The 25,092-nt window shown below is 44.1% G+C and overlaps 2 protein-coding genes across 2 annotated transcripts in view; both read right to left on the reverse strand.

The window, feature by feature from the left end:
* Positions 1 to 12,884, reverse strand: part of LOC142466857 (uncharacterized) — a 232,499-nt gene extending 219,615 nt beyond the window's left edge. The window contains exon 1 of the mRNA XM_075572384.1: positions 12,354 to 12,884. The gene's annotated coding sequence lies outside the window, so the exon portion shown is untranslated. The remainder of the gene's footprint in view (positions 1 to 12,353) is intronic.
* Positions 8,133 to 25,092, reverse strand: part of LOC142466376 (uncharacterized) — a 69,273-nt gene continuing 52,313 nt past the window's right edge. The window contains exons 3-4 of the mRNA XM_075571231.1: positions 15,362 to 15,419; positions 8,133 to 9,971 (exon numbers count right to left, since the gene is read on the reverse strand). Coding sequence (XP_075427346.1) covers positions 8,380 to 9,971; positions 15,362 to 15,419 — 1,650 coding nt within the window. The 3' untranslated portion in view covers positions 8,133 to 8,379. The remainder of the gene's footprint in view (positions 9,972 to 15,361; positions 15,420 to 25,092) is intronic.

Genomic DNA, 25,092 nt, shown 5'->3' on the forward strand with positions numbered 1-25,092 from the left:
GTAGGGGCTCAGTGCCGAGCGGAAGCGCAGGTCTTGTAAATTACAGGAGCTGACACAATTATTACTTACCCGTGCAGAGAAGGAAGGGCGGTTTGAAATCCTGATAAACTCCATCCCGCGTCACAGCCAATCAGCTACCAGCTAAAGGGGTTTTTTTTTTTTTTTTTTTCGAGCAGGGGATTTTTTTTTTTTTTTTTTTGCAGAGCAGGGGAAAAGTTACTGGCCACGAGCCAATATATATATATAAATTTATATTTTATATATAAATATATATATATCACAACAAAAGAAGAAATATATTAGCGCCAACCTATCACTATATAAAATCTCTATAGAGTAAAAATATAAATAAAAGTGAAATGGAAAATGTTATTACAAATAAAAGTAAAAAACCTATGCTAAGCACAGTGGATGTAGTAAAAAAAATTTAAAATAATGAACCAATAAAATACATAATAAAATATCAAAAAAGAAAATGTCCAGAAAAATATATGTAAAAGATATACAAATCCCAAAATGTTCCAATTGCTATCCAAAAGAGTCTCTGCAGCCCGAATGAAGGTAACACCACTTCCTTAGGATATCTACAAAAACACAGAAAAAAGGTGGGGCTATCGTCTTGCATGACAGACAGGACTATGTGTCCGAAGCGGCCCGCCTCTTAATGGACAGCTCATCCTATCGTATACTGGATCAAGATCCAGTTGTAGACTTTCAGTTGGCCTATCAAACACTTATTCACGATGCACTAAGTATGGGCATTATCACTAAAGTAGAGAGCACTTTTCTGTTTATCAGACACCCTAGAACACCTGTTTTTTATCATTTGCCCAAACTGCACAAAGACACCACACACCCCCCTGGTAGACCCATTATCTCGGGGGTGGGATCAATGACGTCGAACGTGTCCCAATATGTCGATTATTTCCTTCAACCGTATGTGAAATTGCTACCATCTTACATTAAGGACACGTTGCACGTCATTGACTCCACCTCTGAGATCACTTGGAAAGACACATTTTGTTGGGCTACATGTGATGTATGTTCTCTATACACCTGCATAGATCACACTAAGGGCCTAGAAGCCATCAATCATTTTCTATCATTAGATTCCAATTTACACGTGTCACAAAAAGATTTTATTTTATCTTGTATTACGTTTATTTTGACACACAATTATTTCACTTTTGATGGTACTTTTTATTTGCAGACCTGTGGAACGGCCATGGGTACCAGATTTGCTCCCAGTTATGCGAACCTCTTCATGGAGTTGTGGGAGAACCTCCATGTTTGGGGGAATGCACGACTGGTGGCTGGTCTGGTATTCTATGGTCGTTTCATAGATGATATCATTATTATTTGGGATGGTGATAGGGGCCAACTGAGAGATATACTGGAATCATTTAATGATAACAACATGGGGCTTAAATTTACCCATACCATACATCCAGATACGTTGGTATTTCTAGATCTTGAGCTGTTCATTGATAGGTCGGAGATGAGGATACATAGTAAAACACACTTCAAACCTGTCTCCACCAATGGGTACCTGCAATACGGTAGCAACCACTACAAAAAGTGGTTGAACAACATCCCCAGAAGCCAATTCTTTAGGATCCGTCGTAATTGTTCCCTCAACTCAGACTTCTGCGATCAAGGAGAGACTCTTATTAACAAGTTTCTCCAGAAGGGGTACGATGGAGCGGTGGTGCGGAGGGCGTTCGATGACACCCAAAGTATTGATAGGAGTGCCTTACTCAAGAGGTCCAGGACCAGACCTGACCATGCTGGCCTTGATCCAGAGGTGGACAGATCTAGCGGGAATCCTTTGCACTCTTTTCCAAAGTTCATTACTAAGTACAATAGATTGGCCTATCAGGTCAAACATATTATTAATAGGCACTGGAACATTATTCAAAATGATCCCATTTTAGGTCCCAGGGTGCCATCACGAGCTCCTATTGTTTTCAAAAAAGCAAGATGCCTAAAGACCATGATTGCCCCAAGTAGACTTAAGCCAACTATTAAACCACAACCCCTGACATCCAAAAAGGGTAATTTTTCCTGTGGTAGAACTAGGTGCATCACTTGTGGGCATTTAAGTAAAATTAACTCCTTTAAATCCTTTTCTAACGGCTCTGAACATGAAATCAAACATCATATTACCTGTTTGAGTACATACATTATATATCTCATTTCCTGTCGTTGCGGCCTACAGTATGTGGGCCGCACGTCTAGGACGATTAGTACTAGATTTCTTGAGCATCGTAGAAATGTCAAACATGGCCTTCAGTCGCATTGTCTATCATGACATTTTGACACCATGCATAATAAGGATCCCTGCTCTCTGTCCATCTTTGGTATCGAGGCCATCTCACCTTCCCTATCGGAGGGTGATAGGTTAAAAAAATTGTGTGTCAGGGAGACCTACTGGATATATGTTCTTGGTACATTGGTTCCGGGGGGTCTCAATGACACAATAGCTATCAGTACAGTAGTTTAGTTACATCCATTTGTCCACTGTGAGGTCTGGCGCTTAGCTGGGAGGTCTGGGTTGAACGATTTATTTCGTTCCCTCCTTGTGGGTGCCATTACACCACAGTGGCTCAGTATTTCTACATTTATATTTGTATACCAAATCATTTTCACATTTACATTATTCATATGGGTACCATTGACTTTGCTTGCGTGACCACCATTGGTCTAGTATCCTTCATTATTTAGACATTATCTCATTATATTTTTTTTTCTCCATTTGTACTTTTTATTTTTATGTTTATTTTCATTTTTATTTTTAGTTCTATTTGTATTTTTTTTTTGTTTTTTTAATTTCATTTTTATGTACTTTTTTTTAATTTTTTTCCTTTTACCTACATTATATATATATGTCTCACTACCCCTTTTTTTTTTTAGTTGTTCTGTTAGCTTTTTGGTCTCATGTTTCCTTACCCGGGTCCCTCTGGGTCTCTTTAGCACCTATGTTGTCTCCTCCTATATTTAGTGGTTATATAGCTATCTCTCTATACTTAGGGTATTGTTCACCACATATTGACATCTGTTTACTGTATTATACGTATTATATATATGTTACTATGCAAGTCAACTACCAATGACATTTTACTTAACTCTTCAGGTTAACCTTTTTTGGCTGACTTGTATGTTTAATTTCTGGTCTATAATTGGGATATATATTTTATGCATTGGTTGAAGCGTCTAATACTATATGCTATAACATACTTGGTCTTTAGGATTAAAATTGTGAATCCTTATCTATGTGTGCTCTGGCATATATAGGGGTTAATCCAACCCTAATACTCATCATGTGTATCTCATTACTAATCCTCTGTCTCCTATGATCTTATTGGTCATGTGTACTATATAACTGTATGTAATGCCTATGCTACCAACTCCTGATGAAGTCTCGCTTGAGACGAAACGCGTAGATTGCTGTGGAGCCTACTGTCCAGGTTATATATTTTATTTGCACTCATCTACATTATTGCACTCCTGCTGCTTTGCTAGCATTTTGCTACCAGCCATTCAGACATTCAAGTTCCTGTTTACACTGTGAACTCTCCCCGGCTGAAACCTCGCTGACATCATCGAGTTCACGCGAGACTCTATTCAGTGTATACTCTGTGTAGCACCGGAGAGGGGGGAAGGCGGCGTCCCTCGTGGCTTTCGGTCCCTGCCAGGACCTAGAGGGGCTATTGTGGCAAGACACACCGCGGACATCACACCGAAGTCCTCCTCCTTGGGTTCCTGCGTCTGAATGGGCTGAGTTGTACTCAAAAACGCATTTTTTTCAGCTTTGTTTGTGAGTGCGCATTTTTATCCCTTACTCCATAAATTTATTGTTATACAATTTTACGCTATGAGTGCGCCTGTTTTTTCTGTGTTTTTGTATATACTATATATATATATATATATATATATATATATATATATATCTTAACACACTATATATAGCTCTATCTTGACAAAATCACCCAAAAACCTACTCGCTCCAGAAATGGAATAAATTCCTAGTAAGAACTAATAACATTTGTTTTTGACATAACCATTTATTTATTTTATTACATTTATACTTTACTACAATTAGTCCTTGTTACATAGTTCCTTACGTGTGTGTGTGTGTGTGTGTAAGGGAAAATATTGGATGACCTCACTAATCTAGTAAAAAAAAGCCAGATATAAATGAGTGGGTGGGTGAGGGAGAGAGTGGGGGAGAGGGTGGGTGGGTTACGGTGAGGGAGGGTGAGGGAGAGGGTGGGTGACGGTGGGTGGGTGATGGAGAGGGTGGTTGACGGTGGGTGGGTGAGGGAGAGGGTGGGTGGGTGAGGGAGAGGTTGGGTGGGTGGGGGTTGACGGTGAGGGAGAGGATGGGTGGGTGACGGAGATGAGGAAGAGGGTGGGTGGGTGAGGGTGGGTGTATTAGACGGTGAGGGTGGTTGGGTGACGGTGATGACGGTGAGGGAGAGGGTGGGTGCGTGACGGTGAGGGTGGGTTGGTGAGGGTGTGTGACGGAGAGGGTGGGTGGTTGTTTGACGGAGAGAGTGGGTGGGAGAAGGTGGGTGACAGTAAGGGTGGTTGGTTGACAGTGAGGGAGAGGGTGGGTGGGTGACGGTGATGACGGTGAGCGTGGGTGGGTGACGGTGAGGGTGGGTGGTTCACGGTGAGGGTGGGTGACGGTGAGTGAGGGTGACGGTGGTTGCTTGACGGTGAGGGTTGGTGACTGGGTACTTGTGGTGACACACACACACAATACATATATACACACACACACATATATGTATATATATATATATATATAGTGTGTGTGTGTATATATACTGTAACAAACGCCCTCTTTTGTAGCGCTGACGTCTGTCTGGGTTCTTCCCGACACAGTCTTCTAGGGTTAATTATACAAAAAACAGGATCATGCAAAGTATTACGTTGCTTAACTCAGGCTTCTGCCTGCTTTATTTTCATCCAAGTAAGGGACTGCAGCTTTAACATGTGTAAGCAAGAGGCACTCAGATATTAACATTCATTCATTTCCCATTCAGGGATCTAACTACACAGCAGAATCAGCCTCTCTAACTGCTGCTGGGCCAACTAACCTGGTTTCCCAGCTTAAAACAATGCCCTCTCATTTAGGGTCACTAGATAAAGCATACAGGCTTTTAGATACAGCAATGAACATTTGTTTGTCTTATCTGTTCGTGGTGGGAACTCGGTCCCAAGTGTGCAGGCAAATCCTCTGGTACTGTGATACTTGAAGGGGCCGTCCACCCCGAACTGGATGCAGGGGAGCAGCGAAACCCCCAGTCTCCAGGCTCTAAGAAGAGACACTGGAAAGCAAATCTCTCTGCTCTAAAAACCTGTTCTAGTGATTAGGAGAGCAGGTGAGGGAGAACTAGACACATTGTAATCTGTGGTCTGGATTTTCCATCCACCAGCCTGAATAAATGTGAAGCTGTGGAATGGATCATTTTTTTTAACTATTCCTGCACTTTCTGACCTAAAACGGGGCAGAAAGCTGCCTAACATCTTTGGACTATGTCACAATACACACACACACATATATATATATATATATATATATATATATATATATATATATTATACATATACATGCACATATACATATATATATATATATATATATACACACACACACACACACACACACACACACACAACCTTGCTGCCACCACTGCTCCGGGCTGGACTTTCAGTGGTCAAATCACTCAGGTGATTTAAGTTTCACATGGGCGCCGCTATTATTGTGTTTTTTAGTTTGCCACATATGGTGGATGATTGAACGCAGACACTGAAAGATCTGTGGGTTTCAGAAGAAAAAAGTGGGGATTTAAAATGGTAGCCAGAGATCAAAAGAATCAAACAGGGAGGCCTCTAGAGAAGAGTTATAAGGTCTGATCATAAAAACCTAGGATACCAACACTACCAGGTCTAAGTCGAGAAGCGTCCTGCAGCACTTATCACTCACCCTGGGTGTCATTCTTCATTCCACAGTAAATGTTAATCCTGGGCCAGGTCGTAACCTTCAAGGAACAAATCACACTATATTATTGAGGTCATATTCCTTATTAAGGCCGTCTGGATGTAATGTGCCCAGCTCGCAAATCCAGATGGCCTCCCTTTTCCTAAGTAGACGTAACCTGTTGCCACCTCGTCGAGGTTTAGAAACCACCTAAATGATCTGAAATCGCATCTGATTTATGCTATGCCCAGCCTGTAAGAAATGTGCAGACACAGGTTGGTTCAGCACCTTGCAACGTATTGTAGATTTGTGCTGGCTGATCAGTTCTTTGACCTTACGTATAGTTTCCCCTACGTAAGCCAACCCGCAAGGACACTTCAGGAGATATACCACAAAATCTGAGTTGCATGTGGCATAATCTTTAATCCCATATTTTTGCCGTCCGAGGGTGAGTGAATGTTGCCCCTTCTGCACATTCCGACACTGTGCACATGAGACAAGGAAAAGTACCTTTAATGGGCACTCCTTTAAACCGTGATCCCAAAGTTTTGGCTGAACCAAAGTCCGCCCTAACCAGAGCGTCCCTTAGCATGGGAGCCTTCCTATAAGCCATGAGGAGGGGCTGTAAACGCTTGGCCCAACAGTGGATCCGAGCTTATCAAATGTCAATGTTTCCTCAGGATCCTGGGACTCGCTGTGTTAAAAGTACTCACGAACGGAATTCTCCTGATCTCAGTCTTGGTTTTTTAGGTAGCAATAAAGTCTCCCTGTCAAGATTCTCAACTCTCTATATCTCCCCATTAAGTTCTCCTGCTGGGTATCCATATGCATTAAACTTCTCATCATAAAGGTCAACCTTTCCGTAAGCCTATCGGGATCACTGACTATTCTTTTCACCCTAGAGTTGACTTCTAGGGAGTGAACGAATGGTATTAGGGGGATGAAAGCTGCTATAATGCAAAAGTGTATACCGGTCTGTGCTCTTAGTAAATAAGTCAGTCTGTAACTGTCCCTCCAGTTTATACACTTTAGTATCCAGGAAACAAACTTCGTGCGCATCCTGGTGCAACATAAATGTACCTATACACGTGTGTGTACACATATACACATATCTGTTATAATTATAACACATAAGGAGGGGAGTGGGACAGCCAATGTTCCCTGACCTCCGGTCATTTCCCTATCTGCTTCTGCTCTGTTTAAATATACAGTACCTTTCATTTTCCTGCCCAAACTCCATAGCCACGCCTTCCCTCCAGCGTGTCCAATCACAGCACTCTGCCCACCTGCCCAGCACTTGGTCCTCAGCCAATCACCTGACACCTGTCCCACACCTGCCTGGTAACACAAAGCTTGCTTTTCCGCCAAAATGGAACAAGCCCAAATCAAAACCCAGGTGATCGAGGGGCTTCTACAGTCCCGTGTTCCCCTCCAGCCCCGTGCCCCCCACCCCCACAGTCCTGTGCCCACCTCAGCTAAATGCTTTTCATTCAGAGTTAGAGTTACCAATACAAAATAAAGTTGGGTGTGTATCTCCTGGACACCTCCCTCAGCCTGGCAATATGCTTGTGAGGAGGTAACGCCAGCGCATGTGTAACAGGAATCTCTGCCATAGAGGTGTGCAAGTGAAACCATCAGTGGGAAAGGTCCCTGTGTGAGGTGGCCCCACTTGTTCCATCATTACTGCATATGTATGTTATTAATAAAGGGACACTTAACCCCCTCAGGTGCATTTTCATGTCTACGTGTAACCTGTGAAATAGATGGTCAGCCCTTGCTGCTCTCTAGAGATATTAAAAAGGAACATGACATACAGTATGTAAAGGCGGCTGCATTAATGTCCTTCACTGGGGACATTAGTCTGCGACACGGTCCTGCACCTCAATATTCACAGGACATTCTAGGACATTAGGTCGCAGCGACGCACCCCACCGCTGGCTAGTTATATCCCAAGATCCCTCTTACCCTAAAACCCCTACCCTAAACCCCCTTCCCAAAACAGTAATAAAACTTACATAAGAAGCGGATGGTGGCGGAGAGTCTGTCTGCGGCCTAATGTCAGTGGCCAATTGGTCGCGGCAAAACTATGCCGATTCACAGCTAAATGAGACTACAGACAGCTTCAGCATAATAGGGAACGCACATTATATTACAACACCATGAAAACATAAAGAACATTTTTCTTTAAATAAAACTACAATAAGAATACAAATAACCTACATTTAAAAGTTATTATATATAGTTATATATATATATATATAACATAACATTTTACCCCTTTAAAATGCTCGTTTTATGCACCATAAACTAAAATCACTTTTCATTGTGATTCAGCGTAACACAGATAAACGTGTGCACTTATATGTGAGCGTCTTAGTCGCTGGTTATCCCTAATCATGCCTGGCTTTAGAGATAGGTCTCTTCCCTGTGTGTCTCTTCAGGCTGGATAAATCACTAAATCCCTTTCCACATTCCCCACATACATGCGGTCTCTCCCCCGTGTGTGTCCTCCTGTGTCTGATTATACTGGATAAGTCACTAAATCGCTTCCCACATTCCCCACATACATGCGGTCTCTCCCCTGTGTGTGTCCTAATGTGTGTGTTCATGTGGGATAGCACACTAAATCCCTTCCCACATTCCCCACATACATGCGGTCTCTCCCCCGTGTGTGTCCTTCGGTGTCTGATTATACTGGATAAGTCACTAAATGCCTTCCCACATTCCCCACATACATGCGTTCTCTCCCCTGTGTGTGTCCTAATGTGTGTGTTCATGTGGGATAGCACACTAAATCCCTTCCCACATTCCCCACATACATGCGGTCTCTCCCCTGTGTGTGTCATCTTGTGTTCGTTCAGGTTGGATAACACACTAAATCCCTTCCCACATTCCCCACATACGTGTGGTCTCTCCCCAGTGTGTGTCCTCCGGTGTCTGATTAGGCTGGATACGTCACTAAATCGCTTCCCACATTCACGACATACATTCGGTCTCTCCCCTGTGTGTGTCCTCGTGTGTGTGTTCAGGTGGGATAACCGACTAAATGCTTTCCCACATTCCCCACATACATGCGGTCTCTCCCCTGTGTGTGTCAAAATGTGTGTGTTCAGGCTGGATAAGTCACTAAATCCCTGTGCACATTCCCCACATACATGTGGTCTCTCCCCTGTGTGTGTCCTAATGTGTCTGTTCAGGTGGGATAACTGACTAAATCCCTTCCTACATTCCCCACATACATGCGGTCTCTCCCCTGTGTGTGTCCTCTTGTGTGTGTTCAGGCTGGATAACACACTAAATCCCTTCCCACATTCCCCACATACATGCGGTCTCTCCCCTGTGTGTGTCCAAATGTGTGTGTTCAGTCGGGATAACACACTAAATCCCTTCCCACATTCACCACATACATGTGGTCTCTTCCCTGTGTGTGTCCTCTTGTGTGTGTTCAGGTTGGATAAGTCACTATATCCCTTTCCACATTCCCCACATACATGTGGTCTCTCCCCTGTGTGTGTCCTAATGTGTGTGTTCAGGTGGGATAACTGACCAAATCCCTTCCCACATTCCCCACATACATGTGGTCTCTCCCTTGTGTGTGTCCTCGTGTGTGTGTCCAGGCTGGATAAATCACTAAATCCCTTCCCACATTCATGCGGTCTCTCGGTCTGTGTCCTCTTCTGTAGGTTCTGGTCTGATAACCAAGTCAGAGTCTTCCCACTTTCTCCAAGAGTCTTTCCTGTGGCAGCTGCTAATATATATGTTTTGGAATGAGAAGCAGTTACATTGTTTATTAATTGCCTTGACTGGTTGAAAGATGCATTTTCTGTCATATTTATTGGAATATTGCAAGATTGTTCTGTCTTCATCTTTTCCATATTCTCTTTTGGGTGTTTGAACTTCAGATGTTTGAGGAGGTAATCCTGACTGCTAAAAGCAACCTTGCAGTGTTGGCATGGGTGGGTTATTGGTGCTTGTCTTTGTACTAGATGAGACAAAAAAAAGTCACTGTTACACAAACTGTATTACAAAAGCTCATGCAGGAGAGGTAAGTTGGCATATCACAAAAAGTTCAGGACAAAAATAAACTGTAGATGTACATTGTAAAAATGAAGGGTTTAGCACAACATGTGCAGCATTAGGGCCGGAGAGTAGATGTAGTGGATCATACATTTAACGTGAATAATATTTAACGATTTAAAAGGAAATCTCACAAGCTGCAAAACTCCAATTAAAGTGGCAGAAATATTTTCAAATCCTTTGATAGATAGTAAGTCGATAGTAAGTATTGGGGCTACACACCGTTACCGGGAATAAAAGTGCTTTTAATATAATACATGTTTTACGTTCCATGTTCCCTGTACAACCAACCTCAAACTGATGAGACTCAAAAGGTCGAAACAGCTGTCTGTGAGTGGTTTTACTGGCTTTGCATCTAATCCTATGCTGTGCTTAAAAGCTGTATGATCAGTGAGCATTAGCTTATAAGAGTTCCATGTAAAAAATGGATTTCAGGTAAAAGGTGACAGTGTTCATGCATGTCATTTCCCAGAATCCCTTGACGCAGTGGAAGAAATGATTGTTAGGTGAATATGTTGAAAGACAGGGTTCCAGACCTGTCAATGTGTGTGTGCATATCATATATATGTGTATGTGTACTTACAAAAAATTGGAAAATGAATTCATATAAATGTATCTTTAGACGGTGTTACTGCATGTAGTCACAGTCAACTGGGGAATCACCCAGTGATGAGCAGTTGGTCCTGCCAATTAGTTTCCGCTGCTGACCATTGAGATTCAGTGGCTATTTTTCTATAAAATCAAATACTGTTCATTACCCAGTATCCCAAGGAAGTCAGCTGATGCTGACGTCATCGCGCAACCTAGAGGACGCGTGTTCTATGCCGAGGGAATCCCTGCAAGGTGTGAGAGTGACGGTTTTGCTGTTTACATTTGTTCTTCCTTGTATGCTGCCGGTTACATCGGATGACGCTACTATGGACTTTTGAGGTCGGAGGTCTTCGGCAAGCTTGACTAGCAACCCACGGAGCAGGAGGTGCTTGTAATAGCAATCCATGGAGCAGGAGGCACTTTCAGAGCGATCAGCAGACCAACAGTTAATCAACGGGTGATTCCCCAGTTGACGGTCACTATATGCAGTAACACCGTCTAAAGATACCTTTATATTAATTAATTTTCCAATATTTTCTAAGTGGGCATTGTTTACCCCTCTATTTTATTAATAAATTCTATTTGTGGTAATGCACCAGGGTGTGCGCTAATAAATATATACAGTGTTCGACAAACCTATACATTTGCACGTCCCGGGCGAGTGGATTTAACATCGTGGTGAGCTCCTATTGGCCCAAGCAGCACACTTGTGGTACTAGGTGGCGAGTAGATTTTTTGGTGATTTGTCGACCACTGTATGTATGCATGTATGTATGCATGTATGTATGTATGTATATCTGGACTATTGGTCAAAGGAGGAGTGGTCTAGGGTGAATGCACGATGCCACCATCTTGAGAATAATCCTCCATTTTGTCTGTATGAAGCTGAATGAAATGTTTGCTGCGTGCAAGAACTGAATGCTGTTTTTCGCTCTCTGCAAAGACCGACCGCCACTAATTTTCAGAAAAAACTATTGCAAATTGTCTGTTGAAATAAGAACCATTTCCCTGTTCTAGTATGTTGACACCCAAGGCTAGATGGTGTTTTGAGGAAAGGTCAGCCTATATAAGATAAGTTTTTTAGTTGGCCCAAGTGTTTTTAGGCTAATTGTATAAAAAAAAAAAATAAAAAAAAACTGTATTTCTCCACTTAGTAAGCCCACCCCTTGTGGGAGGGACAAAATAAAAAAATATGTTTTTTAATTATAAGATAGATCAGCTACCTGTAGCGGTCTCTTTGTGCATTCGAATGCAATAAAGCTCATTTGATATTCTGAACTCTAATTATTTACATGTATTATTTTACCCAAAGATAAAAATATATAGCTGATCACAACACAAAATGATTGATTAAAACCAATACTTTCCCAGGCTGATATGGGAACAGAGTGCAAGTATCAAGTAAATGACTTGCTGCTAATTATACACAATTAACATTATTAAGCCTCAGCTGTGGGCACTCAACCAAAAAAATCTCAATCACAAATAGAAACGTTGTATAAATATAGACACATAAATGTTCAAACCATGAGGTAAATTGTCCATTCCAATGATAGAGGGTGCTGCCAGCTTCAAATGTAGGGAACAACTCAGCGTTCACCAAGGGTACTATAGTAGAGAAAAACAAGAACACATTGCACACCTCATAGTGAAGTATTCAAATTAACTTGACAAAAAAAAGAAAAAACGCACTTACAAAAAATCAGTGCAATGTGAGCACTGAATATGAACACTCCAGCAGCTTGGTAGTCAGGATTCACTGCCCGGTCTTTCCTCCCTGTTCAGACGCGTCCGTCAGTTCCTGCGGATTGGGACTAGTTCTTCACAGCCCAGGGGACTTCCGCATCACGTGGGATTCGCGTCACCACGTCGCGACGTCACTTCTGCAATAGCACCCGGCACCACAACACCACAGGGAGGGACTAGGAGGAGCTAGGAGGATGAGGGGGTTCTGAAAGACTGCCAGCCTTTCTCCCGAGCCCTCCTTCGTTCTCCTTCTCAAGCAGCTGCACCCTCTAGATTACCATTGTCTGCTACAGCTGACCAAAACCACCCTACGTGTTTCAAGGCATGTGCCTCTTCATTAAGGGGTGTGGCTTTGGTTTGTGAGAATTACCTATATATACCCCTGCCTCATTTGCATATGTTAAGGTGAAATACACAGAAATTGATAGTATAAAGAATATAAATAGTATAAACAGTATAATACACTTCATTTAAATTTGGTATCCCTATGCATATGAGGCTGGAGCAATATATTTATGTAGTTAAAATGTGTGTATACCAGCAGTATTACACAATAATAACATTCAATATTACAATAAGAACCATAGATATACATATACATTAATAGCAATAAGTAAATTAGAATAAAAGAGTCCCTCAGGTCCTCTAAATATTAATTTAAAATACAATAATACCTTTAATAACAAAATATTACCATTAACTGCAGATCAACTTTTACTCAATCCTTAACACATACTGTGTATTTCTCTTTTTATGATTCTCTATACAGAAGTTTATTGATTCCCTAATTCGCAGATATCAATTTAAAGAAAAGAGGCCAAATCAATCCCTTCATTGAGACCATTGAGGGATATTGTACCTAGTTGGTGAATCCAAAAAGGTCTCACGTTGTCGTAGCCTTAGGCTAAGGCCCCGCTCCCAGAGTCAGCGCACCCGCACTGCTGACAGGCGGTGCGCTGAGATACACAGACCGCGATATGCGGTCTGTAGGGAGCGGGAGCCGGAGTGGGAGGTGGGCGGTTTGACAGGGAGGGGGGGCGTGGCTTGAGCGGAGGGACCCGCTACTCTCCCCCCCCCCCCCCTCCCTCCACGGACTCGGGCTGGAGCTGGAGCTTCGGTAAGTATTAAACACACACACACGCAGGCACTCATACATACATACATACATACACACACACACACACAGGCAGGCAGGCACTCACGCACTCATACACACACGTGCGCACACACAGGCAGGCACTCACGCACTCATACACACACACACACACACACACACACACACAGACAGAGGCAGGCACTCACGCACTCGGGCACACACATACACACACAGACAGGCACGCACACACACAGACACACACACAGAGAAAGGCACTCACCTGCTTTCACTCCACACTCCTCCCCGCTCCCCGAAGCCTCTCCTCCTCCCGCAGCCTCCCCTCCCCATTGGCTCACAGCCACACACGTCACGCGTCAAAGCTAGAAAACACCATTCTGTGGTGTCTCCAGCGGCTGACGCGCGACAGCGTGTAGTCAGCTGTGCCGCCAGTGGGGACCGGGACCGGCTCTCGAGGATTCCCCTGCTGGTGGGGAACTCGCTACATTGCCGCCCGCGCCAACGAGCGCAGCGGGACCGAGGCCTTAGGAATCTATCACCACCTTTAAGACCTAATTTTACATGTTCTAGCCCTATTAATTTCAGGCTACTAGGATCCATATTGTGTCTAATTTTAAAATGTTTTGACACTCCATGAGTAGTGACCCCTTTCATAATGTTTCCCCTATGTTCTAAAAATCTTTGTTTAAGTGTGCGCTTAGTCCTTCCGACATATTGTAACCCACATCCACATTCTAAAAGATAAACCACACATTTTGTTTTACAATGAATAAAATCTTGAATGGGATGGGTTGTATTACATTTATTAGATTTAAAATAAACCTGATTATCCTGTACAAATGTACACATAATACACCTACCACTGCACTGATAAAAACCTTTTAAAGGTGCTCCTCCAACAGTTCTTAATTGATCTAACCTTGTTTTAGGGTGTGTAGGTGCTAACATAGTTTGTAATGTGTTTGCTCTACGAAAAACAACCTTAGATTGATCAGGGAGAATTTTGTTCAGGATATCGTCACACTTTAAAATCTTCCAATGTTTATCCATAATATGTTTTATCTGTTTGGAAGCTCCATTGAATTTAGTGATAAAAAGTACATATTGATTCTTATCCATTGTCATTTTGTTTTTTTGTTAGGACACTATCACGATCAAGAAGCAATGCCCTATTAAAAGCCTTATCTATATCTGTTAGACTGTGTCCCTTCATTAGACATTTCTCTTTTAATTGTGCTGATTGGGTCATAAAATCATTCATTCTAGAACAGTTTCACCTTAGCCTTTGAAACTGGCCATAAGGTATATTTTTAATTCACCTTTTATGGTGATTGCTTGTGTCATCCAAAAACTTATTGCAATCCAACTCTTTATTAAAAGTTTTCGTTTGTATGGTTAAATCCTCATTTGTAAATAAAACCAGATCTAAAAAAGCTATACTATGTGTAGCCCCGGTAAGAAATGGGGGTTATATGTCTATCCTCCTACTGGTGTAAGTCCTGTTAAGGGCAGGCCGCCAGTAGTTATCATGGGTTTCCCCACTTCAAGCCCTGGCCTGATTGGTGAAGGTAAGCCACTGACTCTGTGTGGAAGGCAAGAGACACAGGGGAGGGGCCTGCTGACATCATATGGGGCAGGGCTGTCTCTATTTAGTGGGCTGCTCCTGTGTGTTCTGGGAGTCTAGTTCTGGAGCAGAGTCAGTCTGGTCTTGGAGTGGAAGGTGACAGGAGAGGAGACACTCAAGCCATATTGAATAGGACTGATAGCACTCTAGTGCGGTGCACCAATGCCCCTTACCCTGCAGGGGGTGAGGGGAGAGCTAGCCTCACCCTGAGGACCTATACCTTGGGGTAGAGGTGTGGAGTATTGGAGCTCCAGACAGCCCATCCTGAGGGAGTACTTCTGGAGGGAACGGAGAAGGAGGAAATACCTGTACAGTGTACCCGAGTGCTGCTGTGTGCTACTGCTGCTGTTGAGAATAAAGAGACATTGCTGGTTTTACATAAAAGACTGTGTGAGACTGAAATCTCTCGCCCTGAAGCAGAGGGCTCTCTGGAAGGATTTCACCCTATATCCTAAGGGCTTACCAGAGATGGAGGCTCTGCACCACCAACACTAAAAGATGAAGGCATATACCCCAGAAGCCTGTCCCTGTTATCCCCAATACCATCGCGGGAGACTCTGGCCCTCCTGTTACTCACATGTACGCACCACCATAGTACACGTAGCCAGCCCTCACTACACCATAGGGGTCCAGTCTGCGACCGGGGGGGGGGGAGGGAATATGGGTTAAATATGTAATTCATAATGGTGGGTTAATTTTAGGTTAAAAGGATTGTTTTTCATATAATCTAAAAATGAAACCAACTCATCTACTGTTCCCTTCCATATTATTAAAATATCATCTATAAAGCGACGATAAAATCCTAAATGTTCTAGAAATGGATTGCCATTCCAAATAAAATTCTGCTCCCAGAAACCCATCATTAAGTTTGCATAACTGGGAGAAAAGGACGTACCCATTGCTGTTCCTTTCGTTTGGATATAAAAATTCTCATTAAATCTAAAATAGTTATGTGTTAAAAGGAATTGGACACATGTTAAAATAAATTCCCTTTGTATGGTGGAAATACTGTCATCTATCCTTAAAAAGTATTCCACTGCCTGTATTCCAAATGTGTGTGGGATATTGGAATATAGAGATTCCACATCACATGACACCCAATAAAATCCGGTATGCCACCTCAATGTCCCGTATAAGATTAAGGACATGAGTGGTATCTTTACTATGTGACTCTAAATTAACCACATATTTCTGGAGATATTGGTCTAAATATTTAGATAAATTCGCAGTTAGTGAATTAATCCCAGAAATTATGGGTCAACCTGGAGGTGTATTTAAATCCTTGTGGATTTTCTACGGCGGCATCATTTAAGATTAGATCTAAACTTTCTTTAAAATGTTTTGTTGGATCTTTCTTTAAAATTTTATATGAAGTTTTATCTTGTAGAAGTCTTAGTGCTTCCTTCGTATAGTCCATCTTATTTTCTACAATGATGCCGCCTCCCTTGTCAGCCTGTCATATTATAATTTCCTCATCCTCTTTAAGATCTTTTTAATGGCCTTTGTCTCCCATTGTGAGAGATTATTTTTTATTTTAATTGAAGCTTCCTGATCGCATAACAATTTAAAATCTCTATACTAACTAGTAAAATGTGTCTAAAAATTTACATTTCGAATGTAATGGATAGAATACTGATTTTGGTTTGAATTGTGTATGTGAGTAGGCGGGTTCTGATATTATTTGGTCAGGTGCTGGACATTCATCTTGATCTATCCCCCTACATTTTCAGAATGGTTTCCTTCATTCTACTGTAATTACAGATCTCATTGCTCTCCAGCAAGGAAATCATACATTACAGAGTATCTTGATCTTGCATTGTGAGAGATTGGGAACTAGGATCATCTTCATTATTGTATAACATACTCATTTTAGAGAAATGTCTTTTCAAGGTGACTTTCCTTACAAATTTGTTAAGGTCAATGAATAGAAAATAACTTTGGTGCACTACTGGGTGCAAAGGATAAGCCTTTTTTAAGAGCACTTGCATGTTGATTATTTAATGTGTTAGATGAGAGATTGAAGATATCTATTTCTCTAAGTACTTCTTAACTAGGATACCAAATTTTGTAGCTTCTCACCTTTCTCTCTCCCTCCTCTTTTACCCATCCTAGTCTTTGGTATATGTACACTTACTTCCTGCGGGGTTTGAAGAAGTCTTTCTTTGCAGGCTCCTTTCTTAGTTTGTCTAGGTCTTTCTCTGTGCATATCCCTTGTCCTTGATCTTGTTGCCCTTCCTAAAAAAGACCCCTGGGGAGTACAAATCATAGGTAAATTATCCACTGTTTTGTTATTTTTACTGACCTGAGTTTTAGGCCTCGCACCCATATTTGAACTTGTATTACGCCTTTGTTCTCCACGACCTATAGGGGATTCTAATCTCCTTAGGGGGGAGAACCTAGACCCAAAATGAGGTCTGAGTGTCCCAGTGTTAGTTTCAGGCCTTCTAGAATTAGCTGGGGCAACTAATTGTGTAGACGACTTGGGACTAGACACTCTCTATTGTTTGATGTCCTATATGTTCTCTCCCTTTAGGATCCAAATTAGTGGGTACTTTGTGATATTTATTCTGTATTTTATTTTTCTCTTTGTTTATATCTTTATTTTTTGTACTCAAATTTCTTTGTTGACCATTTTTGTAATCCATTTTATCCCTAAAGAATTAGGCCTTATTATCAATGACTTCTTCAAACGTCTCTATCCTTTTATTCAAAATGTCATTAAAATTCTTAAAATTACACGTAATGCACCTACCACTGCACTGATAAAAACCTTTTAAAGGTGCTCCTCCAACAGTTCTTAATTTATCTAATCTTGTTTTATGGGTATATATAGGTAATTCTCACAAACCAAAGCCACACCCCTGATGAAGAGGCACATGCCTTGAAACACGTAGGGTGGTTTTGGTTAGCTGTAGCAGACCGTGGTAATCTAGAGGGTGCAGCTGCTTGAGAAGAACGAAGGAGGGCTCGGGAGAAAGGCTGGCAGACTTTCAGAACACCATCCTTCTCCTAGCTCCTCCTAGTTCCTCCCTTTGTTGTTGTGGTGCCGGTTGCTATTGCAGCAGTGACGTTACGACGTGGTGACGCGAGTCCCACGTAATGCGGGAGTCCCCTGGACTGTGAAGAACTAGTCCCAATCCACAGGAACTGACGGACGCGTCTGAACAGGGAGGAACAACCGGGCAGCGAATCCTGACTACCAAGCTGCTGGAGTGTTCATATTCAGTGCTCACATTGCACTGATTTTTTGTAAGTGCGTTTTTTTCTTTTTCTTGTCAAGTAAATTTTAATACTACACTATGAGGTGTGCGCTGTGTTCTTGTTCTTCTCTATTATTTTACCCACACATACATATACACTTTTTTTATTTTTTCCAAAAAAGGAATGTGGTTCCAAAAAAAGAAATGCAATTTCCTCTCTTCAAGGCGACATCCGAGCACCCAAAAGGGGCATTCATCACATGGTAAATCCACCAATTCCCTTCATTACCTTAGCGGTTAGCCACTGAGGTAATGTAATAATAATAATAATAGCATGTTTTTGTATAGCGCTGCTAATTATACATAGCGCTTTACAGAGACATTTTGCAGGCACAGGTCCCTGCCCCGTGGAGCTTACAATCTATGTTTTTTGGTGCCTGAGGCACAGGGAGATAAAGTGACTTGCCCAAGGTCACAAGGAGCCGACACCAGTAATTGAACCAGGCTCCCCTGCTTCAAACTGTCAGTGCCAGTCAGTGTCTTTTACTCACTGAGCCACTCCCTCTCCATGTAGGGAGGTTATTAATGTATTTTAATATTGTTGATGTATTTATTTATTTCTGGGTTACCATTTATCGCTAATGTAGATATCTGGGCCCACCATGGAAAGGGCCTAGTTATCCACAGTGATAATCAATGATTTTATGTGTAAAATGTACTTTGAATGTTTTTTTTTGTTTTGTTTTAAACATATATATTTGTCTAATAGGGATATTGGGCATTAGTCTAGAAGGGGGGCGGAGGTAGGGGACGTGGGTGATGGCGGTAGTTGCTCCAGGGAGGGTGGTTAGGCTTCCGGGGGTGGGGGTGTTGAGTGGTTAACCCCTTAATTGCCTCAGCGACTAGAATGCTTGACTGGCAACTAACGGGGTCAACAGGTTAGCTAATGGTTTTTTTTAAAATAAAGTATTAACCCCTTTGGTGCCTGTGGTATACCTTGGTAACCACAGGCATGAAATGGGTTAATGTTATTTTGATCATAGGTTTCTGTAGTAATAGACAATACAGAATCCTATGATAGAAATATTAACCCAATGCGGTATGTAACACATTAACGGTCGCGTTAATTCCCATATCGCGAGACTGGCCCAAATATCGAACCCAGTATATTACCACCTCGATCTTGATCTATACCACAATAGAATTGCGGAAATAACATTCATTTGTTTATTATTTCCCCGGGGGCGATATTAACTCCACTTGAACAGAATTTGATGTATCTGAGCCGTGGTGTTTTATTTATTCTGTACAGTTTTTGAGGTGAACATTTATATATCGCGTAGGGCTTTCACATATCGCTGTGATGTCTATAGCCACACCGCCTAGCCGCGCACGCCACAGCTTACCATATATAACTGAAGCGCGCAACACCGGGCACGCCACGTGCAACGCCGGGCATGCAACGTGCAATACCGAGTGCGCACCAGCACCTACTATATAAAAAGCCTTTGGCTGTGTCTATAGAGGGTACGACCGCACGGACGCGTCCGCATGCTGCGCGATCAGACTGCCTCAAGGCAGTGATCCCGTCCATGCAGCGTGCGGGCCCATGTGGAGGCAGGAGGGATTTCTCGTGCAATAGGGCGGTCATGTTAGCGTTTCGCCCAATGAGAGCGAACCAGCTCCGTGACGTCATTGGTACACCCCTAGATAGGCGAACAGATGGCGCGCGTTCTATTCTATGGCCAGGGAAAGCACCCGCTTTCCATCAGCCTCCACGCGCCTCCACATGACTGTACCCTCTATGGATGCAGCCTTAAGCTGCGCTTATAGTGCTGGCAGAGGGCGCGTTGCAGCAAAACAAATGCATTGTAGCCGTCGCTTATAGTGCACGCAACGGCGACAAAGCAAAATCTGGTAGTCACCGAATTTGTGCTATTTTTTTTTTTTGCTACGGTTTCCCCTTGCAGCCAATCAGGAGCTTCTCCGTCCCTCTGCCTTCTCCTTTCAAAGTGATGTAGCCTAAAATTGAAATTCAACTTTCGCAATGGCGACGGGTGACATCATCAGTCGCGTCGCCGGCTGTATAAGCGCAGCCTAAGAGACTAACCCCAGGCAGGCCAGAGACGGAGAGACCCAGAGACGGAGAGACCCAGAGACGGAGAGACACACACACACACACACACACCTTCTCTCTGCTGCAGTCGAAGCTCACTTTCCCGGCAGTGGAAACAATTACTACATCCAGGTCACAGCTCTGTGTCCTACTGCGCATGCTCACACTAAAGGGATCATGGGAGTTGTAGTTTTTAGACTTCAAAATGGATCACGTGTCACATGCTGTGTAGATTATTTATTTATTTATTTTACCAGGAAGTAATACATTGAGAGTTACCTCTCATTTTCAAGTATGTCCTGGGCACAGAGTAAGACAAATAATACATGGTTACAAATACAGTTACATAAATGAACAGGGTATACATTATATACAAGACATTGCGTGCACAGTTAAAGAAAATATATATTATGGGTGTATGAAACAGTTACAGACCAGATTAAAGTGTGAGACAGCCTTAGATTTGAAAGAACTTAAACTGGTGGTGGATGTGAGAGTCTCTGGTAGGTTGTTCCAGTTTTGGGGTGCACGGTAGGAGAAGGAGGAACGGCCGGATACTTTGTTGAGCCCTGGGACCATGAACAGTCTTTTGGAGTCTGATCTCAGGTGATGAGTGCTGCAAGTGGTAGGGGTGAGGAGCTTGTTCAGATAGCTGGGTAGCTTGCCCATAAAGAATTTAAAGGCAAGACAGGAAAGGTGAACTTTGCGCCTAGACTCTAGTGATGACCAATCTAGTTCTTTGAGCATTTCGCAGTGATGTGTGTTGTAGTTGCATTGGAGAACAAAACGACAAATTGAATTGTAGAGGATGTCAAGTTTGCTAAGGTGGGTTTGAGGTGCCGAGCCATATACTATGTCTCCATAGTCAATAATTGGCATTAGCATCTGCTGTGCGATACGCTTTCTGACCAGGAGACTTAGGGAGGATTTGTTCCTGTAAAGTACCCCTTGCTTGGCATAGGTCTTGGTTGTCAGGGTATCAATGTGCATTCCGAATGTTAAGTGGGAGTCAAACCATAAGCCCAGATATTTAAAACTGGTGACAGGGGTTAGGGTGGTGTTAGCGTTGGTTCTAATCAGGAGCTCAGTCTCTGGAAGCTTTACAAATTTAGTCTTGGTCCCAAATACCATTGTTACAGTCTTGTCAGTGTTTAAAAACAGTTTGTTTTGGGAAATCCAGTTTTCGAGTCTCAAAAAGTCAGACTGAAGTATGTGTTGAAGGTCAGAGAGGCTATGGCTGTGTGCATATAGGATTGTGTCATCTGCATACATGTGTATTGAGGCTTCCTTACAAGCTGTGGGAAGATCATTAATGAACACTGAGAAGAGTAGGGGCCCCAGAACAGAGCCTTGTGGGACACCACAGGTGATGTCCAGTTGGTTCGAGTTAGAGCCTGAGATGGACACATGTTGGGATCTTCCTGATAGGTAGGACTGAAACCAGTTTAGAGCATGCTTCCCTATTCCAGAGCTCTGGAGTTTGTTAAGCAGGATAGCATGATCAACTGTGTCAAAAGCCTTTGCAAAATCTAGGAATACTGCACCAGTGAGTTGTCCCCGTTCCATTCCACACTGGATTTCATTGCAAACTTTTAGCAGGGTAGTTACGGTGGAGTGTTTGGGACGAAAGCCAGATTGGAATTGGCTAGGGAAATTTGTCTTGGTATAGAAATCGCTTAATTGGGAGTGGACACATTTTCCCATGACTTTGGATAGGATTGGGAGAAGTGAGATTGGCCTGTAGTTTGAGACAGTTTGTTTGTCCCCACTTTTGAAGATTGGGACAACTCTGGCAGTTTTCCAGGTCTTAGGGATATGGCCTGCAGACAGGATAGAGTTGACTATGGCTGCAATTGGTTTGGCAATGGCTGGGGCACCAAGTCGTAGGAACCTAGATTGTAGTAAGTAGAAGTAGAAATCCTAGGATTCCAGCGGTGCACAGCCAAGTAGAGTAGGGGGCCAGCAAGGTGTGGGTTAAAATATATATTTATTGATACAACATGGTATAGGGGACACACACTCTGACGCGTTTCGGACTGGTATAGTCCTTAGTCATAGAGCTGATTCGCGCCATTCATCCCCACACTCTTAAAGAACATACTCCGCCCCCTGCGTCATCGCGCTGCCTGATTTTGGCGCGAAAATCGCCGAAGTACAACCTGATTGGCTGCTACTCACAGCGAATGGGATAGCTTGTTGCCGTGGGTATGTATCGAGAGGAGGGGAATGACGCGCGTCTAGCACCAGCGCGTAGACCCCTCAGCTGATACAGGCAGCGTCGTTGCTAAGTGCTGAACCCAAACAATAACATTGGGCCATCTATCCCAGTGTATAACACATTGCTATGTATTGCTATGCGAGCTAGCAAGGGGGAAACGGGGGTGGGGAGGTGTGGGGGGGTTGGACAAAAAGACATGTGGGGAGGAAAAAAGGATTAAAATTAGCATGATAAAACATGTTAAACTAAAAACATAGAAACATATAAAACATACAGAGACAATTAAACATTGTATAGCGAATCTAAAACTGAAATGGAGGTGACATATTCAGGTACAGGACAATAATTAATCTTCAATATTTCCATATAACCATATTCAATTAATATTCATGAGAACAATATAACGTATGTACTAATACATTTTTACTTGTTGTAGTAAATAAAGAAACCTGTATTACACTTGTCTATAAACATTGTACAATGCACAATATGGGGAGACTCATATTAAGCCAAATTGTCTTGAGGATATTGATTGAGACAATTAGTATATCTGATAAGCGAACAAAACAACAGGTCTCAAACGCAAACTAATCATATATATCAAATAGATAATAGTGGACACTGAGTTTTATTCTAGCAGTGGTGTCTTTATATGGGATTTTGGGAATCCACTTATATTTTTGGTGACACTAACCCATTTAGAGAAAATATTATTTTCTATCGTCGCTTCATTGACGATTTATTATTTATTTGGAACTAGCTGAGAGACCCGGCGTTGCCCGGGATGTAAATGCGTAATAGGTAGTATTATTTATAAATCGTGGAACAATAGGTGAGTATTTGTTGTAAAGGTTGAATAATAATGTTGAAAAGAAAGATGGAATAAAATGTAATACGATGTTGTTTTAAAAATGGTTTATTGTAAACACACCACAGTACAATGTATATTTTGGTGACATAACAGATGTAAAAATGTGAGGCATGTGTCCTGCTAGGGTGTGAGGCGGCAGGTGGCGCGTGGGTTGTGAGTGCTGTCTGTGAGTGGGGGTCCTGCTAGGGTGTGAGGCGGCAGGTGGCGCGTGGGTTGTGAGTGCTGTCTGTGAGTGGGAGTCCTGCTAGGGTGTGAGGCGGCAGGTGGCGTGTGGGTTGTGAGTGCTGTCTGTGAGTGGGGTCCTGCTAGGGTGTGAGGCGGCAGGTGTCGCGTGGGTTGTGAGTGCTCTCTGTGAGTGGGGGTCCTGCTAGGGTGTGAGGCGGTGGGTCAGTGATGTCGGTGTGTAGGGGCGGGAGGCAGCAGGTGAGTGTGGCGGCAGGTATGTGTCGAGTGTGGCGGGAGTCTGTTGAGTGCATGCAGCGGCTGTGAGGCGGTGGGTGAAAGGCAGAGGCGGGCGGAGTAAGGGTGGGTGAAAGGGAGGGGGGGGGAAAGGGGAGGGGGAGGGGGAGGGAAAGGGGAGGGAAAGGGGAGGAGGGGGGAGGGGGGGAGGGATAGGGGAGGAGGGGGAGGGAAAGGGGAGGAGGGGGGAGGGAAAGGGGAGGAGGGGGGAGGGAAAGGGGAGGAGGGGGGAGGGAAAGGGGAGGAGGGGGGAGGGAAAGGGGAGGAGGGGGGAGGGAAAGGGGAGGAGGGGGAGGGAAAGGGGAGGGGGGGAGGGAAAGGGGAGGAGGGGGGAGTGGAGGAGGGGGAGGGGGGGAGGGGAGGAGGGGGGAGTGGAGGAGGGGGAGGGGGTAGGGGAGGAGGGGGGAGGGGAGAGGGGGGGGGAGGGGAGAGGGGGGGGGGAGGGGAGCAGGCGGGGGGAGGGGAGCGGGGGGGGGGAGAAAGGGGAGCGGAGCGGGGGGGGGGGGAGAAAGGGGAGCGGGGAGGGGAGAAAGGGGAGCGGGGAGGGGAGAAAGGGGAGCGGGGAGGGGAGGAAGGGGAGCGGGGGGGGAGAAAGGGGAGCGGGGGGGGGAGAAAGGGGAGCGGGGGGGGAGAAAGGGGAGTGGGGGGGGGGGGGAGAAAGGGGAGTGGGGGGGGGGGAGAAAGGGGAGTGGGGGGGGGGGGAGAAAGGGGAGCGGGGGGGGGGAGAAAGGGGAGCGGGGGGGAGAAAGGGGAGCGGGGGGGGGAGAAAGGGGAGCGGGGGGGGGAGAAAGGGGAGCGGGGGGGGAGAAAGGGGAGCGGGGAGGGGAGAAAGGGGAGCGGGGGGGGGAGAAAGGGGAGCGGGGGGGGGAGAAAGGGGAGCGGGGGGGGGAGAAAGGGGAGCGGGGAGGGGAGAAAGGGGAGCGGGGGGGGAGAAAGGGGAGCGGGGGGGGGGAGAAAGGGGAGCGGGGGGGGGGGAGAAAGGGGAGCGGGGGGGGGGAAAAGGGGAGCGGGGGGGGGAGAAAGGGGAGCGGGGGGGAGAAAGGGGAGCGGGGGGGGAGAAAGGGGAGCGGGGGGGGAGAAAGGGGAG

This window comes from Ascaphus truei, chromosome 15 (genome assembly GCF_040206685.1).
Source record: "Ascaphus truei isolate aAscTru1 chromosome 15, aAscTru1.hap1, whole genome shotgun sequence".
Lineage (NCBI taxonomy): Eukaryota > Metazoa > Chordata > Amphibia > Anura > Ascaphidae > Ascaphus > Ascaphus truei.